This window comes from Mesocricetus auratus, unplaced genomic scaffold (genome assembly GCF_017639785.1).
Source record: "Mesocricetus auratus isolate SY011 unplaced genomic scaffold, BCM_Maur_2.0 Super-Scaffold_100007, whole genome shotgun sequence".
Lineage (NCBI taxonomy): Eukaryota > Metazoa > Chordata > Mammalia > Rodentia > Cricetidae > Mesocricetus > Mesocricetus auratus.
Genome location: NW_024429191.1, coordinates 32,940,895 through 32,959,395, shown reverse-complemented (window position 1 = coordinate 32,959,395; position 18,501 = coordinate 32,940,895). Strand labels below are relative to the sequence as shown.

General features: G+C 43.3%; 1 protein-coding gene across 1 annotated transcript in view; it reads left to right on the top strand.

The window, feature by feature from the left end:
* The window catches only part of Rad50 (RAD50 double strand break repair protein), a 61,661-nt gene extending 44,175 nt beyond the window's left edge, over positions 1 to 17,486 (top strand). The window contains exons 22-25 of the mRNA XM_005067768.4: positions 11,270 to 11,355; positions 11,876 to 12,018; positions 14,309 to 14,442; positions 16,068 to 17,486. Of these exons, the coding sequence (XP_005067825.1) occupies positions 11,270 to 11,355; positions 11,876 to 12,018; positions 14,309 to 14,442; positions 16,068 to 16,254 (550 nt within the window). The 3' untranslated portion in view covers positions 16,255 to 17,486. The remainder of the gene's footprint in view (positions 1 to 11,269; positions 11,356 to 11,875; positions 12,019 to 14,308; positions 14,443 to 16,067) is intronic.
* The last annotated feature ends 1,015 nt before the right edge of the window (positions 17,487 to 18,501 follow it).

The following is an 18,501-nucleotide window of genomic DNA, read 5'->3' as shown; positions in this document are numbered from 1 at the left end:
AACAACTAACTCTATTAAGGAAATACAGTTTTGTGTTGCTCTTATTTAAATATTCTTGAAGACTAAATGTCCCAAAGTTGGGAGCTTTGCAGAGGGAAAGACCAAATTCTGAATACTTAACTATGTTAGCCATAATCAAACTTTTTTGTCCATCTGTAAAAGACAGGTATCACTTGCTGTATTTACTGGAGAGATTAAGCAGTCTTCCCAAGCTTACCTAAGTAACTAACAGAGATAAGATACAGATTTCAGAACAGGGACTTTCTATTCTTATATGCCAAGCTGCTGCCATCATAGCCCTTGTAAAAACCTTTAAAGGAAAAGCCTTTACTTAAATAATTTGTACTTGCATGTCTATAAGTTTATGTTGTATAAATGTGGCCTAACTCAACTTTCTTATAGCCATGATAATTAACTAATATTACTTTATCTTATAATTCCTCAGGTGGATGAAATATGAAATTTTCTTTCTTTTTCTGGTTGCTTTTTTTTTTTTTTTTTTTTTGAGACAGGGTCTCTATGACTTTGGAGGTTGTCCTGGAACTAGCTCTTGTAGACCAGGCTGGTCTCGAACTCACAGAGATCCGCCTGCCTCTGCCTCTCAAGTGCTGGGATTAAAGACATGCACCACCGCCCAGCAAAATATGAAATTTTCACTTTTTTATTAAGCTTTTGATTGCTGATTTGTTTGATACTGTTCTAGATAAAGTGTATACAAATGAAGAAACAAATTAAGAAGCAACAGCAGCTGGGTGTGGTGGCACATATCTTTAATCCCAGCACTTGGGAGGCAGAGGCAGCTGGAGCTCTGTGAGTTCAAGCTGGTCTAATCTACAAAATGAGTTCCAGGACAGCCAAGGCTATGTAGAGAAACTCTGTCTAAAAAAGAAACAGTAAGAAGGCAAGAAAATAGCAAGTAATGGTGGGTAGTACAATGAAAATGAACAGTATAAGTGACTGAAGAGGTGCTGGAGACCTGGCCTCTTTCAGGCACAAAACATTTAAGCTAGGCTGGGGCCTCAGTGACAAGAGGGAGCAAGGTGTGCGCAGTGGGGAGACACAACCATGTCAGGTACACAGTAGTAAATTAAGAAGCCCCAAGAACAGGAGAAGCAGGGCATTTGGTGAAAGAGATGACAGGCTAAGTATGCTGTGCTGAGTAGCCCTGGTGGACAGTTTGGTTTTACTCAAAGTACACTGCAAAGCATGACAGTCATGCTTCCGGCTGTGTAGAGAATGGATTGTAACATCTAAGATCAGAAGCTATAAGGCCAGTGAGGAAGACTGTTCATGGTGACCAAAGAGAAAGTGGTGAAGACTTGAGTATAGCCATGGCAATGGGGAACAGTGATGATGATGGAGTTGACACACTCCTAAGCTGAAGGAAGGGAAGGGTTAAGGGGTGTTTCTGCATGTTCTTGCTTGTGCAGCAGGCTCTTAGGGAACAAGGTGCTATTCCTGAAATGAGCAGGGTGTGGGTACTTACTGCATGTGTAGACAAATAAAGAGTTCAAGCAGGGAGTTAAATACAGAGTCAAGGGTCTAGAGCATGCTTGTGCCATTTTTCGCATATACAAAGGGTGTGGCTACAGAAGGGACAGGTACAGGGACTAGCTAACAAGTGGTTCAGAAGCTGGGGCGGTGGGCAAGTGGCTAAAGGGCTGTGTAACTTGCAGACCAAATGAAGCAGACATTTCAAGACTCATTAACTCCTGAGATGTTGAATAAGACAAGTTGAAAGGTGACCTTGAGTTTGACAAATTGGAAGTTTATGACTGGAAAGCCAACAATTGAAACTAAAGTTTAGCTGGAGTTGGGTGAGGAGGAAATGATAGGAGAGAAACGGTGACAGCACATTCTGGCTGTAAAGGGAGCCAGAATTTGGGATCATGTCTAGAGTGAACTGGGGGACCACTGATGGGGTGGGAAGGTCTGCTGTGAATTCCTTACAGTACATGGCTCTGAAGACTTGGGTTTTTATATACTATGTCCTGGAGCCATCCGGCTGTGTCACTTAGTGAGGAACCACATGGTTACACGTACCTTAAAGAGGTCATAAAAGACTGCCGTAACCTGATCTTTCCCTAAACTGCTGAGTCAGACAGGGGAATGATTGCCGTGGTAGGTTTGCCAGGCTGTCTGGCCTGGGGAAGGAAGAGCATTTCCTTCAAGGAATGTGAGGTATTGCTCTGAGTATGCAAGGAGGAGCCAGGAGCTCTATGTAGCCATCCAGGAGCGGGAGGAGGTGAGGAGACACAGTGCTTTCCATCTAGAAATTTAGCTTGCTTATGGAACAAAGCCAGACTGTTCAGTGAGGCCTTTGATCTACTAATCAGATGCATTCTTCTAAATAAGAAAAATAGTAGTAAAATTTCCTTCAAATGGAGTTTGTGGGATTTGTTCTGCAAACAGTGGATATCTCAAGATTTATATTTTGATTCCTAAATTTGCCTCCCCCCCCAAGAAAAAAAAAAGATTTAAAATTTCCCTCATTTTTTTTACTGCTTAGAATAAAGAATGCTGTCGGTGTCATTGTTGCACAGTGGTCTATTTAAGGTAACACAGGAAATTAGCAGTGCATTTTCAAGAAAAGCTGATTAGCATCTGTTATTAGTAATCATCTGAAGCAGCTGTAAGCAGAAGCATTGGCAAAAACACTAGCCAGGAAGGAAACACGCATGGCTTAGGATGCATGACTTCACAGCCAGCACCACAGTTTAAATAAATTGGAATATGTCACTTGCCCAAAATGCTGTCTGGTATTTTGTTTCCCAGATGTGAATCATGTGTTACATCATATTGCTTCTGAGACTCGGGAAACTTGCAGCTCCCACAGCTTTGTATCTGAGAGAGGCTCTCTGCCAGGCTGTGCAGAGCGTGGATCTCAGCCTTCAAGGGGAGCTCTGGTTGACAACCTTATTCATATTCAGGACTTGTCCTACACTGACCATGATGCACTATGGTTTGCTACAGTAGCATCCTGTAGGGGATTAATTACAAACCCAAAGGTAGCCAAAAGCATTTCACATCTACTGCAGGGCTGTTGTTTTGTTTTAAGCAAATATTTACCTTGTAATAATGGTTAAACCATTGCCTACTGTTAAAAGCTGATATTTAGGAGGCTGGCTAAAGGAAATGAATTTAATGAAGTCATAATAGTTTTAACTTGGAAAGAAAAGTCACTTAAGAGGGCTGGAGAGATGGCTCAGTTGTTAAGAGCATTGACTGCTTTTCCAGAGGACCAAATTCAATTCCCAGCACCCACATGGTAGCTCACAGCTGTCTGTAATTCCAATTCCAGCAGATCTGGCATCCTCACACAGACATATATGCAGGCAAAACATCAATGCACATAAAATAAAAATAAATAAAATTTTAAAAAGTCACTTTAATTTGTCAAAATTAAGGATTTTGAGCTCAGCAAGAAGAAAGCCTAATTCATTTGGAACATGGTACTCACAACACCATTTCTGTGGGGCAGGAAGACTTCTGCTGGCTCAACTGTAAGGAGGAAGGAAGTTCTCCTGGTACACTGTTCTGGGGCACTAGGAATATCAGTTAGCATTCAAAAGGGTAATCATGAGGGCTGGAGAAATGGTTCAGCAGTTGCAGAACTTCTGAGTTCAGTTCCCTGCACCCTGCACCCATATCAGGAGACTCACAACTGCCTGTAACTCCACTTCCAGGGAATCCTATGCATCTGGGGTCCTTGGGCACCTAGACTCATGTACATGTGCTTACATAGGCATATACACATAAACATAACAGTATTTAAAGGCCAGTTTTTTTGGCAACCTATGCATCAAGTTTGGCACAGTTTTAAATGTAAAGATGAAAATGGTGTATTTTGGAAAATGCCTTTGAGAGTATCTTTACTGCTTTTTTTTCAAACTTGATTTGCATTAATCTAGTTTCTATGCTCCCAGATTAAATTTATAATTACAAAAAAAAGTCCATATGTATTTGGTCTTTCTAGTTATTAGTCAGCGAGCATCTTGAGGTATGGGGAAATCTGGGTCAAGACTGCCTTTGTTTGCACACTTGCTATTTTGAGCAGTAATCCAGATTTGGCATTGACTGCTTGTCTTCTCTGCTTGAGTCCTGTAGATGCTTTGAGGAGGGAAGGAAGCAAGCGCTGGATAGGCCCTGGGTCTCTTGAGATGATGCTGTTCTAACCTCTTGTGTTTGCATCTTAAGCATTTGGTTCTGCACTATGGTCAGACGCTGAGGTGGAAAGTAGTCTTTAAAGCAACCACAGGAGGCCTGCTGTGCTGCTCCGTTGTGCCATCAGGCTGGAAGCCCTTTGTGCTTGGGAAGAGGGTACTTCTCGTCTAAAGAGCAAGTATGGAGGCAGTTGGCTGGCTTGGAAGCAGAGGAGAGAGCTGCTCCTGCTGAGGCAGAAGTGCTGAAGGGGCAGTGCAACCCCTGGCACCTAAAGGGTGATTCTGTGATGGAGCAGAGGGTGTGTGCTACAACAGCTGCACACACTACATTGATACCTCTCGGTGTGGTTTGCTTTCTCTCAATTTACATCTTAGAGAAGTTTTAGGTCTGTAACAATTAAAATTGAGTAGAAAGAAAAGTACAGAAATTTCCTACATCCCCACCACTCCCATACAGGCATAGCTGCTTCTACCATCTGCTTCCTGCTCTGGAGCTAGCAGCAAGCCGTGTTGATGCTACTGCCATCCAGAGTGTAGTGTGCATCCATTTACAGTTGATGCTGAACATTCTGCAGCATGAAGCGGTGTTTAAGATGTGCCTCCCACCACGGTAGCTTCATTACTTTTTACATATTTATGGCCACCTGATGCTGCCTTTCTGATGGGAAGGAACCTTTGTCATTTGGAGGATCACATTCGAAGGCTCAGGATCACCAGAGTTACCAACCATTCATCTTCACAAAACTCAGTTCAAGCTATTAGAGAATATTTAATTTTAAGACTAAAGAACTTTATAAATTGCTGTTTTCTTAGATCTTAGAAATTCTTATTCTCTTTTGAGAACCAATTTACTAGGAAAGTATACCAGTTCATGTGTGTTGATGTATTCATTTAGCTGACAGACAACACTCTAGACTACAGCAGTACTATAGCCAGGTAACCACTGTCCACAACTGTCTCAAGCTCACGACATTTAAATTGTTGCCTCAGGGAAGATCTTTATTTGTTCCAGGGCTAGGGTTTTATGTAGTGATGTAACCCTGGCTGGCCTTCAACTTGCTGTGTGGCCAAGACTGACCTTGAACTCCTGATCCTCCTGCTTCCTCCTCCAATGCCAGGATTATAGGCACATACCACAACTCATGGTTTTATATAGTACTGGCAATCGAACCCAGGGTTTTATGCATGGTAGGCAAGTACTCTTCCAATTAAGTGCCTATCACAAGTGCCAAAGAGAATAACGTGACAGTCCATTGACAGCTTCGGTTTGCACGTCCTGCTCCAGGGCTGCTCTCCTTCCACAACTGAGCCTGTTGCTCACCTGTTACTGTGGCATCTGCCCCCACTTCTGCTCTCTCATGTCATTCTTACTCCTACATGCTCCATTGTTTTTCTGCTAGGGTAAGAAGTGGTTCCTGTTGTCATTATAGGAAACTTCCATCCTTGCCTTCCCTATTTGATCTCTGCTCACAGTGCTCCTCACAAAGCTGAATAGTTTTATTCCTTAACACCCATATTTTTCTGTGCTGTTTCTCCTCCTTGGAATGTTCCCTTAAGCCCTTCCCAAGTTGACACACAATTGTCCTTCCCTTTCAGTCCATATTATTGGTACCACATGTGATACAGGTAATTTGTTCTTCTCACATCTACAAGTCAGGGTGAGTGGAGATTTGCTTGGTGACATTCCCTAATAGTCAACAAAGTGCTCCTGCATCACTAACTCCTGTGTACAGCCCTGACTGTCTTGGATCTCTCTCTGTAGACCAGGGTGGTTTTGAACTCACAAAGATTCACCTGCCTCTGCCTTCAAAGTGCTGATATTAAAGGTGGTGCCACCGCTGCCAGGCTTTCACTCTTCTTCTTCTTCTCCTCCTCCTCCTCCTCCTCCTCCTCCTCCTCCTCCTCTTCCTCCTCCTCCTCCTTCTTTTCATGTAACTGTGCAGTTCTTTTATGTTCATAGAGGTGTGTGCTTCATTACTTTTAATTTATTTATAATCCATAAAATAGATTTTGCCTGTTTCAACCATTGACATTTGACCACCACTGATACTGCTGTATGTATTGCTTTGCATGCTTATTTAGATAGACAAGAAAGATAGCTTCTTAGAAATGAAGCTACTAGGTCAGAGGGTATGACCATTTTTAACTTGCTAGTGCTCGATTGACTTACAAAGCGTGTGTTTCCACTGTAGTGTATGAACATGACCAGTTGCATGTCTGCGACAATGCTGCATAAAAAACACTCTAGTTACAATTGACACTTCTCTTTCATTTTAAGTATCTGGTTCATCACATATCCTTTAACTCTCTTCATGGCATCATTTGTGACTTAATATATATCTTCACAGCTCTGTGTCTTAGTCAAATCTTTTCAATCCAAAGATTATAGAAATACTTTTCTTCTGGGTATTCACCAGTGGTCTTCCTGACCAGCCTCCTGAGTATCAGGTGTGTGCCACCGCACTGGTTACTGTAACATTAACGTGCGTGCCAGAGAGGGAGGGAGGGACAGAGACATGTGTGCCATAGCATTCATGCAGAGGTCACTTGGTGTGTCGTCGGACTTTGCTTTGATGCAGGGTCTTTTATGCAGTCGGCCCCTGAGGTTGCACAGACTCCACTGTCTCTACTTCCCATGTCTCTGTAGGAGAGCTGGGTTTACAGACACATTATTGCATCCAGCTTTGATGAGAGTTCTGGGAATCTGAACTTAGAGTCTAGCACTTGGCCTGGCAAATGCTTTACTCACCAAGACAGCTTCCCATTTTAACCCTTAGTCATTTGAATTTTATTTTGGAGTTTGATACAAAGTCATGATGCTATTTTTTTCTCCTCTCCAACAGTATTGAAATTTTTCCTACTGATTTAAAATGTCAGTTACATTATTATCAGAGGTTTTTTCTTCGTGTTAACTTCTAGATTTCCTTCTGTGTCCACAAACTTTTTTTTTTTTTTTTTTTTTTTGGTTTTTCGAGGCAGGGTTTCTCTGTGGCTTTGGAGGCTGTCCTGGAACTAACTCTTGAAGACCAGACTGGTCTCAAACTCACAGAGATCCACCTGCCTCTGCCTCCCGAGTGCTGGGATTAAATGCATGTGCCATCACTGCCCGGCCACAAACTTTTTAATATTTCTTCCTGTCTCAGTACCACAGTTTTATTTTTGTGTGTTTTCTCATAGAATTTTAGAGTCTGTATACAGACTTCATTAAATTCTCTTTTTAATTCCTGTCGGCATGTTTTTTGCTTTGGTTACTTCTATTTATTGAGCACTTGGGAAGAATCTGTCTTTGCAACAAGGATTCTGTCCCATAAACCCTTTAGAAGGTTTTTCCTGTTCAGTCATTTCCTTTTGTTCTGTTGAAAAAAATATATGGCTTTTTCTCTAATGCTGAATATTTTTAAATGTCTTCTTACGTATTTTATACTTTTTATTGCCTTTGTTAATAGGATCTGTGGTGGTGAGGGGAATCATCTAACCATCTTTTTCCTTTTTTCCCCCCTTTTTGAGACCAGGTCAACCTAGACTTATTTTTTAGAAGAGGGTTTCTGGGGTCTATCACTTGAGCTTGAGGGGGTCCTCCTGTACCCATCTCCCCAGTCCCCAGTGAGAGGAACCACTGCTCCTGGCTTTTTATGAGAGTTTCTGGGATTCTGAATTAAGACTTTTGGTCTATTTTGAGACAGGATCTCACTACTTTTGTGGCCCTGGCTGTCCTGGCCATGAACTTCAGCCTCCCAGGTGCTGGGATTAAATGCCTGAACCACTATACCTAGGCTGATGTCAGGAACTTGATAATCTTAATGTTTCAGCTGATTTTTCTTGAATGCTTAGGTATATAGTCAAACATTACATGCAGAAACAATGACAGACTCCCTTCTGTTGCTTATCATTTCCTCCTTTCTCTCTTATGTTTTACCAAGCTGCTGTTTCAGAGCCCTGTGTTAGGCAGTATCCCTTTTGGTTATTGTGGGTAAAATGCTTGTGTCTGTCTTAGATTGTGTTTGTTATTACTATAGATATCTGACTGAGACATTTTGTAAACGAAAAGACATTTTCCCCATTTTTCATGTATATGTGATTTTTACCAAACTCAGTGTTAGTACACCAAATATTCTTTTTCTATCCACTGACTCATCAAGTTTTCTGTTGTTTTGTTTGGATTTTCAAGACAGGGTTTCTCCACATAGTCCTGGCTGCTTTGCAACTCACCCTGTAGACCAACCAGTCTGGCCTTGAACTCACAGATCCTCCTGCTGAGATTTTTTTTTGTGTTTGTTTTTTATTTAAATTAGAAACATGCATGCTTCAAATGTCAATCCCTGCTCCCCCCCTTCTCCCTCCACCAGCCCCACCTCCACCCCCCCCACCTCCAACCCAATCCCCACTTCATTCCTCAGGGAAGGTGAGGCCCTCCTTGGGGGGGATCTCCAGAGTCTGTCATTTCATCCAGGGCAAGACCTAGGCCCTTCCTCATGTGTCCAGGCTGAGAGAACATCCCTCCATGTGGAATGGGCTCCCAAAGTTCATTTGTATGCCATGGTGAACACTGATCTACTACCCAAAGACCCAGAGATTTCTGAGACCTCCTCACTGACACTACATATTGCGGCTACCACCCCTCACTACCAACACCCACCACCCCTGGAACACTTATTTGTTTTTCTTATTTATTTATTTGTTTGTTTATTGTGCGCACATACAGGGTTCTACCTGCATGGATGCAGGCAGGCCAGATAGAGCACCAGACATAGTGCAGATGGATGTGAGCCACCATGTGGTTTCTGGGACTTGAATTCAGGACCCCTAGAAGAGCAACCAGTGCTCTTAACTACTGAGCCAGATATCTCTCCAGCCCCTAGTTTGTTTTTCTTTAGTCTGGGATGCAGTTGTATGCAGTAACTTACCTTGAACAACTTTTTTCCTGTCGTGCTGTTCTTTGTAGGGATAAATACCACTCAGTAAACTGCGATGGTGTGTTTGCCTAGGATGTGCTTAGCCCTGGGTTCCTTGCCCAGCAGCAGTGTGTTCTATTCAGTACCCTTACAACTAAACTCAGTTCTACTTAGGATGCTCATTTCTGCCATGGTAGACAAAACAAAAGTTCTTGCTCTCTTTTCAGTTTTTCCTTGCATGGCACCTGGAGGTTGTAGAGATAATGTGTGACTTTGAGCGTGGCTTGTCTTTCAGAAGGCCAGGCTTAGTGGTAACCACTTATGTCAGTGCTACTCCTTCAGGTGGGCTACTGCAGTGACCTTTGTCATCGCCAGAGGTTGCCTAATGTGCTGTAAACTCTACGAGAGATCAGATCTTAGCTGCTGGGCCAGCCAATGGTAGCAAGAGTCAGTTCTCTGACACCCTGAGCGGGCTGGCCTTCTGTCATGGAGCTTTCTCCCAGCGCTCCTGCCCTTCCTGGTGTATGTTCTCCATTCACATGTTTTTTATGTTAGTTATCAATTTGAAAAAATAACCTTTTAAAAAGTCATTTATAAAATTAGTACCATGGTGTTTAAAGCTGTGGAAGGGCAGTCTTCACATGTGACTGGTCCTGGAACATTATGTGTGGTATTTTTGTTGTGGTTTTCTTTTTTGAAGAAAATAATAGCTGGTTTGTCTACTCTTTATGAAAGAGGCATAAATGTTAGGCTGAGATGAGCCGGAATTAGAAAATGGAGACGTGGTGAAGCAGAGTGGTTTCTTCCGGCTTCACTGCTTCAGCAGCCCTCCATCTGATCGTTAGACGTATTTATGTTGAGTCATTTCTTTCTTTTAGCTGATGATCAGAAGATCACAAAATGATTGTACAGAGGCCAGTGGCATTACGTTTAGTTTCTTTTTTTGTATATATCAGATAAGACATTTGCAATGGAAGGGAGTCCGCTCACATCCTTTGCTGGTGATAGCCTTCTCACCAGGCAGCGACTTCTGTAGCTGATGGGCCTGCCTCCAAATCTGAGGTAGCAGGACAGGCATGGCGTTCAATTTTAACAGGCAGCTTTGGCTTTCACAAACATTTCTTGGTTCAGTGTCTAGAGACTGCCGCTGAAAAAGAGAATTGGAAGTAAGGGAGTGCCTGGGGAGGTCAGTGCACACTAGGATAGGACTTGTGACTGAGTGAAGGGACAGGCTCCTAAGTAAGTCATCCTTTTGGGCCAGGCGTTGGTGGCGCACACCTTTAATCCCAGCATTCGGGAGGCAGAGGCAGGCGGATCTCTGTGAGTTTGAGGCCAGCCTGGTCTACAGAGTGAGTTCCAGGACAGCCTCCAAAACAATACAGAGAAACCCTGTCTCGAAAAAACCAAAAAAAAAAAAAAGTCATCCTTTTGAGGAAAGCTACCTTTGGGAAGGTAAAATTCTCACAGATCTGAGGAATAAAAGAACATGAGGGGCTGGTTTTGAGCAATTCTAGAAGGAACTGGGCGGGGTGGCACATGCTTTTAATCACAACACTCAGGAGGGAGAGGCGGGTGGATCTCTGAGTTTGGGGCCAGCCTGGTCTACAAGACCCAGGTCTATGTAGAGGCCCTGTCTCAAAAAAAAATTAAAAATTAAAAAATTATAGGAGGACCAGACAACAATTTCAGAGACTTGCTTCTGCTCTCTGACAAGGCCCTGGCTAGCTGTGCCCTCAGCTTTAGCACATAGGTCTGCCTACAGCAGGCCTCCTAAGGTACCAGGGAGGCTGCCCCTCTAGATAGGGTCTCGTGTAGCTTTGGAGAACTTGCTGTGTGGGTCAGGTTGGCCTCAGATTTATGGATATCTGCCTGCTTCTGCCTCCCGAGTACTGGGATCAAAGTCGTGCACCGCCACACTCAACTCTGCATTACTTGTTTTATTTTTGGACAGGATTTATTTGTGTAGTCGCAGGTTTTTATGGGTCTCAATTTGTTCACAGGGCAGGCAGGTCTCTAACTCTCTTTGACTGTGTAGTTTTGGGATTAAAGACCTGCAACACCAAACTGTAAAAAGAAAGAAAGTATTGGGGCAGTAATTTTTATCACATATATTACATATTCATACAATTTAGCATACACTATTGCATAGCTATTATATGTCTTTCATATAAATAGTGCATATTGTACCAAGTAAAAGTGGTTTCCTTTTTCCAGAGCAATAATGAAATTTCACAGTATGAAAATGGAAGAAATCAACAAAATTATTCGTGATCTTTGGCGGAGTACCTATCGTGGACAAGGTAGTTAATACAGTGTGTCCCAAATGCTTGTTCCAAAACTCTGTCCACAGCCTCCCCTGTGTGACCTTACCAATCCAGCGTTACCTTCTCAAACCCCTTCCTGAGTATTTCTTTGAGATTTTTCTAAGAATTCTTATCTTTGCAATATCTTATAGCAAAAAGAAAACGCAAAGTTTCTGTTTCAAAGCCCTGTAGGACTCATATTGTCTGTAGCAGACACAATGAGCTGATGACATAATGGTTTCTGTGAAAGCACAGATAGGGATAGGCCCAAATGTGATAAGAAAAGTACCCAAAGGAAACTCTTAGAAAAGGAGCTGGGCGCAGGCTGGGGGCGGGCCATCCATGCTGCATCTTGGTAGACCACATGGCTCCTGAGTCCTCCTGGCCAGAGTTTGCAAGGCAACCAGTGCTTCCAAAGCCATCAGACTTGCTGTTGTCCCCAGACTTCCTGGACTATGTCTATATAGTGACCGAGGTGCAGTGTGGGTTCTCTAAAATATTCTGCTTTCTGTATCAGATATTGAATACATAGAAATTCGATCAGATGCTGATGAAAATGTGTCGGCTTCTGACAAAAGACGGAATTACAACTACCGAGTGGTGATGCTAAAGGGGGATACAGCCTTGGACATGCGGGGACGATGCAGTGCTGGACAAAAGGCAGGTATCTCAGCAATCTAGGGAGCCGACTTAAAGAGCTCAGAGATGAACCCAGGGTTGTGGAGGCCTTAGACTCACTCCCCTTAAGTGAAGGAGAAGCTCCTTACAGCTAGCTTCCTTACCCTTGTGAAGTAGACAGACACAGCTACATCATGGCACCATCCCACTGCCAGCTCACATGCCCTGTGACACTCAAAGATAGCATAAGAAAAAGGGCCAAAGTGACTCGCCCATTTTCACTTGCAGCAGTACTCCTTCTCAGAGAGGTCACTGCTTTATGGACCCCCAAAGACGTTCTGGTATCAAACTGGCAGAAACATCTTAGAATTAATAGTGAATATACTGCCAGTCATAAATAATACTAGCAATGGGAGATATGACTCAGTTGGTAGAGTGCTTGCCCATCATGAACAGGCTTTGACTTGACCCCAACCACTGCCTAAATATGTCTATAATCCCAACACTAGGGAGGTAGAGGCAAGAGAATCAGAAGTTCAAAGTCATCCTTGGTTATAGAGTGAGTTAGAGGTCAGATTGAGCTACTCCAGACCCTATCTCAAATGAACAAAGAGCACTAGCAAACTAGAGCCTGAGTGGAAGCAAACAAGGGATTCTGATCTATGTCACTGAGACAGAGCCCCTGCACAGCACTCAATCCCATCATCAGCACCTCAGCCTCGCCTTTGGGCTAGCCTTAGACCAATGGCTGGATCAGGCCACTGGCCCTACATGAGACTCCGGGAGGAGGACAGTAGATAGGTTTGGAGCACTGGGGAAAATCAGAATGCGAAATGATGTTTCAATAAGACTGGAACATGAGCCCTGCATCCTGGAGCACAGGGAGGTCCTGAATGATTTCTGTTAACCATATACAAGGGTGCAGATTCTGAACTTTCATATTAAAGCATATTTTTCATAAAAATTTTGCAGGCTTAGGAAAGGATGCCACATTATTTCACATAATTATCCCAGTTATTGCCTCAGACAGCTAACACTAATTTTAGGCAATGCAGAAGATTACTATTGCAATCATAGTCTCTTTGAAGAAATGACTAATTTGTAATCTATAAACGGTATCCCTAATTGCTTTGTTTGATGATGTCTGATATTCATTATAAATGAGTTTGAAAGATGGTCTCTGAGCAAAAGTCAGTTTCCTGTAGCTGCTCTTACGTTGTGAAAACTGGCAGTATTTGCTTCCTGGTGTAGGGAGAAGTGTCAGATGAATGGTTTGGTGGTTGTGGGCCAACCAGCAGTCTGCATGTAAGTGGGTGGTGGTAGATTGGCAGCAGTAGGGTGCAAAGGCAGGAAGGAAGTGTCTGTCCCCCAAAGGGGCAATAGACTTCTGCAATCTGCTGGCCTGCCCTGGACATTGGAGGGAAGGTGCGCACTGCCCTGCGGTCAGAAACCAGCAATTAGCAGATGGTGAGATTAGAGCTCATGCAAGAGCATTCTGCCCTGCCCAGAACAGTCTGAGTCTTTGCTGTGTCCCTTCAACCCTGAGAAGACAGGTCTGAGGGTTTTAGTGTTTGATTTTTAGTAGCCATGAATGGACTTAATGGACTCCTAGAGGTAAATACAAATAGAGCCATACCCTGTTAACTTTTTTTCTCTCATTGTCACAATTACACAAGCAGACACTTTGGTGTGATCTAGAACACACTACCTGGTTTCTCTTTTGGACCAGAGAATATGTTGTGTAAAGTCCCTGTGAGGCTCAGGAAAAAATGTAATGTGTTTTCATTTCCAACAAGTTTCATTATTGAGAAGTTATAAAGGCCAGATCAAGGTTTTAAGGCGAGGTGTGATAGCACACCTTTTAGTCCCAATGCTCAGAAGGCAGAGGCAGGCAGATCTCTTTAGTTAGCTGCCAGTCTGGTCTACATAATAAGTTCCAGGTGAATTCTAGACTTCTACTGGTAAATTGTAATGCATACCCCTTAGTCTGCGATGTTAATTTTTAATAGAATTGAAATGCTGGCAGGGCTGTTTCTCGTGTTTTATTCAGTACAAATGATAGGCTAAGAGAATGTGGCTTATACAGTCCACCTTCTAGAAAAGCATGAGTCTCTATTGAACTGTTCTTAACATCTGTGACCTGGGACATTTCCCACCTTCTACTCTCCAGTTTTGTTTTTGGAGACAGGGTTTTACTGCATAGCTTGGGTTGGTTTAAATCTCAATATCCACCTGCTTTTTCCTCCTGAGTGTTGGGAACAAAGGTGTGCACCACCATGTGCAGTTCATTTCACCACCCCCTTCTGAAGTTTGCTATGCAACTTTTCTCCAGGTACTAGCCTCTCTCATCATCCGATTGGCACTGGCGGAAACCTTCTGTCTGAACTGTGGCATCCTTGCCTTGGATGAGCCCACCACAAATCTTGACCGAGAAAACATTGAATCTCTTGCACATGCTTTGGTTGAGTAAGTATTTAAAGTTTGGAGCAGGTTGTAATGGGTTTTGTTTGTTTGTTTTTTAATACCAGTAGCAGAGCTGGGTGTGATGGTCCATACCTTTAATCCCAGCAATTGGAGACAGAGGCAGACTGATGTTGTGTGAGTTTAGGGCCAACCTTGTTCACATAGTGAATTCGAGGCCAGCCATTGAGACTCTGTCTGAAACAGAAACACATACACACACACACACACACACACACACACACACACACACACACACACACACACACACACACAAAAAAACAAAGAATTGAGTTGAGGCCAGGCTTTGCACTTTGCCTTTCAATAGTAATTCTCCAGGTTTTCTTGAAAAGGAACTAGAGGGTCTGGAGGAATAGCTCAGTGGATAAGAACACTGGCTGCTCTTCCAGAGAACCAGAGTTAATTCTCAGCACCCACATGGCAGCTTACAGCTGTCTCTAATTCCAGTTCCAGAGGATCTGATGCCTTTACACAGACATACAAGTAGACAAAACACCAATGCACATAAAATAAAAAGAACTAGAGTATTGAGACATAGGTATCCTGCTTCTCCCCAAGTGTCTATAGGGCAAGTAAGGTTGAGGAGTTCTGGACTTTCTCTGGATTTCCTGTGACCCTTCTCCCTTCCCTGGCCATGTCAAGCACAGCAGTCAGTATGTGCCCTAGCCAGATACTCAGAGCTGGTAGTAGTAGAGCTAGGACTGTCTGTCACATGTCACGTGGTTACTGTGAAGAATGAGAGCTTTTATGGAAACAGCATACTGGTAAATGGGTAGATGATGCCATAGGCTAAGTGTAGTCATTGTGTACCCCATTCCCTCATGTCAGAAGGCTCCAGGGTAGGGCAGATTTCACTTTTGCACACCCCTGGCTCCAGAAGAACTCTGATAGCACCAGTGTCTTCCTCCAGCCAGCTCTTCATAGTTCTGGGGGACCAGCAAGGAAGGGGGAGAGGGGACTGTGGTATTGAAACATTAAGTGCATCTAGCCCCAGGCAGGTGATAAACAAGTGTGAGTTAAAACCCTTGTTGCATCTCACTCATAGCTGATACCTCAGCATGCTGAAGATGAGCAAAAATGTCCCCAGTACACCCACTCAGGCCCTCTGTGTCACACAGTACTGATGCATCTAGTGACTGGTGGTGGCAGAATTCTGAGTAGACCCAGCTCTTCAGAAGGCAGTGTTATTCCCCTACCTGTTGTCTGCCTGAATTTCTTACAAACTTTCAGAGAAGTCTAGCAACAGGTCAGGAGAGTCTGGGCAGAGCAGCAAACTGTGCTCTTGTGGTTGAATGGATTAGGTTTTCCTAGAAGACTTTTCCTCTGCATGAATAGCAACTTAGGATCTTGGGGAACTGGTCCAAATTATGACCTGATTTTTAGTCAGATGGGTGGGGAATGAGGCATCCCACTGAATGGGAAGGAGATGTAGGACTCCTACCTGCCTAGGTTGAAGGTCCCAGCCCTCCCCCATTTCATGTCACGTGTGTCACAGGAAAAGCATGGTTGCCACACAACTGTTCCTTGTATCTGACAAGATTTCCAGTGGTTTTTCCAAGTGTATGTCCATTAGTAAAAAAAAAAAAAGTGTTCTCAATGTATTGTTTCAGGATCATAAAAAGTCGCTCGCAGCAGCGTAACTTCCAGCTTCTGGTAATCACTCACGATGAAGATTTCGTGGAGCTCTTAGGGCGATCTGAGTATGTGGAGAAATTCTACAGGGTGAGGAAGAACATGGACCAGTGCTCAGAGATTGTGACATGCAACATTAACTCTCTGGTCTCTTATGTTCACTAACTTATTTTGGTAAGGAACTATGTCTGGAGGGTTTGAGAGGGTATAAGGTCCTGAGGCTGCGTTGGTTGAAGGCTGAACTGATGTCCTGAACACAGTCCCTACAGGCCTAGCCACCTCCCAGTTCCGCTCAGCCTTTTTTCCTCCTGCCAAATGAAGGTCATCCAAATGAATGTCACTTTTCAGAGCAATGCTGGCTTGGGGGTGGGGGCTGCTGCATTGGTGACTATGGTGTGGGCATTTTTAAAATGTATTTTTTTGGGGGTGGGCATTTTTAAAATGTATTTTTTTTGTTGTTGTTGTTGCTTGTTTTTTGTTTTGTTTCTCTGTATTGTTTTGGAGGCTGTCCTGGAACTCGCTCTGTAGACCAGGCTGGCCTCAAACTCACAGAGATCCACCTGTCTCTGCCTCCCGAGTGCTGGGATTAAAGGCATGTGCCACCAATGCCTGGCTTAAAATGTATTTTCTTTGAAGCTTTGAAGTGAGATTTAATAACTAGTTCTGCTTTAACATGAATCCATGCGTATAACCTGTCTGTCTGCGCCTAGGTCTCCCCAACTAAAGCCATAGTCACTGAATGGAGGCTGGCAGTGTGACAAAAGCCCTAGATAATCATTGGATGGAATGCCCAGTTCCCTACCCATGCAGCCTTGCCAGATAGTTATCCTGTCCTGTTTGTTAGAGAGGACATTCCCCACTCCTGACCTGCTCTGCCCATCATGCAGAAGCCTGTCACTCTTCTCTGTCATGTGTATCCACTTGGCCTGGCCATCGATCCCAGTTAGTCTGCACAGCAGGTTCCCATGCGGATGGGAAGCTAGGCTCACCTACAACTGGAACCTGCTCCCCATAACAGACCTGCCAGGGCAAGCCTCATTTTCATTCCAAAGGCCATCCTACTGAAATCCAGTACATATTCCCATGGACTTGCCAGCTAACGTCTTTTGTGGATATTCTGTGTAGACAGGGTCCATCAAAGTCACATGCTTGCAGATGACTCTTCCCAGTTCTGTCACTGAGCTGGTCAGGCCTGCTCTGAGCCGTCTGCAGATCTGATGGGCAGCAGCTCTAAACAGGGTCATTTTCCCCACTCAACCTTTTCCTTCAGATATATAAAACAGATACATAAATCAAATGCATACTGAAAAAATTGATACAGAAAATCAGCTTGAAACAATTCTTTTGTGTATATATAACCTTATCATTTATTAAAGACAAAAGCAGATATCTGTGTACTAACGGCATGTATGTACTTGTTTGTTTTGCATATAGAGTTAAATCTTGATGAACTATTTGATATTGCAGGAAGACATAAAACATCTTCAACATTTTTGAGAGTTAATTGGTAGTTAGATTTTATAATCAGTTTTTAGAGTTGTTTCACATAGGTAGGTGTGATATCCCAGCAGAGGCAGTTGGATCTCTGAACTGAAGGCCAGGTGTGTATGCATAGCAAGACCTTGTTTCAGAAAACAAATACTTTTCACAGGTACATGTATAAAATGCAGGGGAATGTTTATATCCATTTTTAAAGTTATTGAAAATTCTGTTAGTTCCAAACCAAAATGCATTTACTGTGTGAGAAAGGGCCTCTAGTTCAGGCTGGTCTTGAATTCACAGTGTAGACAAGAATGGCCTTAAGCTTCTGATCCTCTGCCTCCAAGTGCTTAGGTTACAGGCATGTACCTCTATGTTTGGTTTATGTGGTGCTGGGAATTGAACCCATGGTTTCATACATGATAGGCAAGCACTCCACTGACTGGGCTACATCTTTGGCCCCAACTCATTTAATGATTGATTATTCTATGAAATTCAACAGCTCAGAAGTTTAGAAAATCAAGTATTCTAACACAGCACAGCCTAAGTCAGTTAATTTGATATTTTCTGCCTTAGTTACTTTTCTATTGCTGTGATAAGACATCATGTCCAAGGCAACTTGGATAAAAAAGCATTTAATTGGACGTGTGGTTCCAGGAGATTAGAGTCCATGATTTTGGAGAAAAGGCATGGCAGCAGGAACAGCTAAGAGCTCACATCTCATTCAGAAGGCAGAGAGAACACTGGGAATGGTGGGAGGCCTTTGAAGCATCTGAAGAATGATGGCAGGAACATCTTTGTTTTCTGTAATTCAATGACATGCTGCTAAAAGTGTGAGTATGTGGAGTAGGACCACTAATGCATGTGTACAGGGGCGTTGAATAGGAGCCAGTGTGCTGCATGCAGCGCCCCTAGTACAAAGTGTGCCTGACG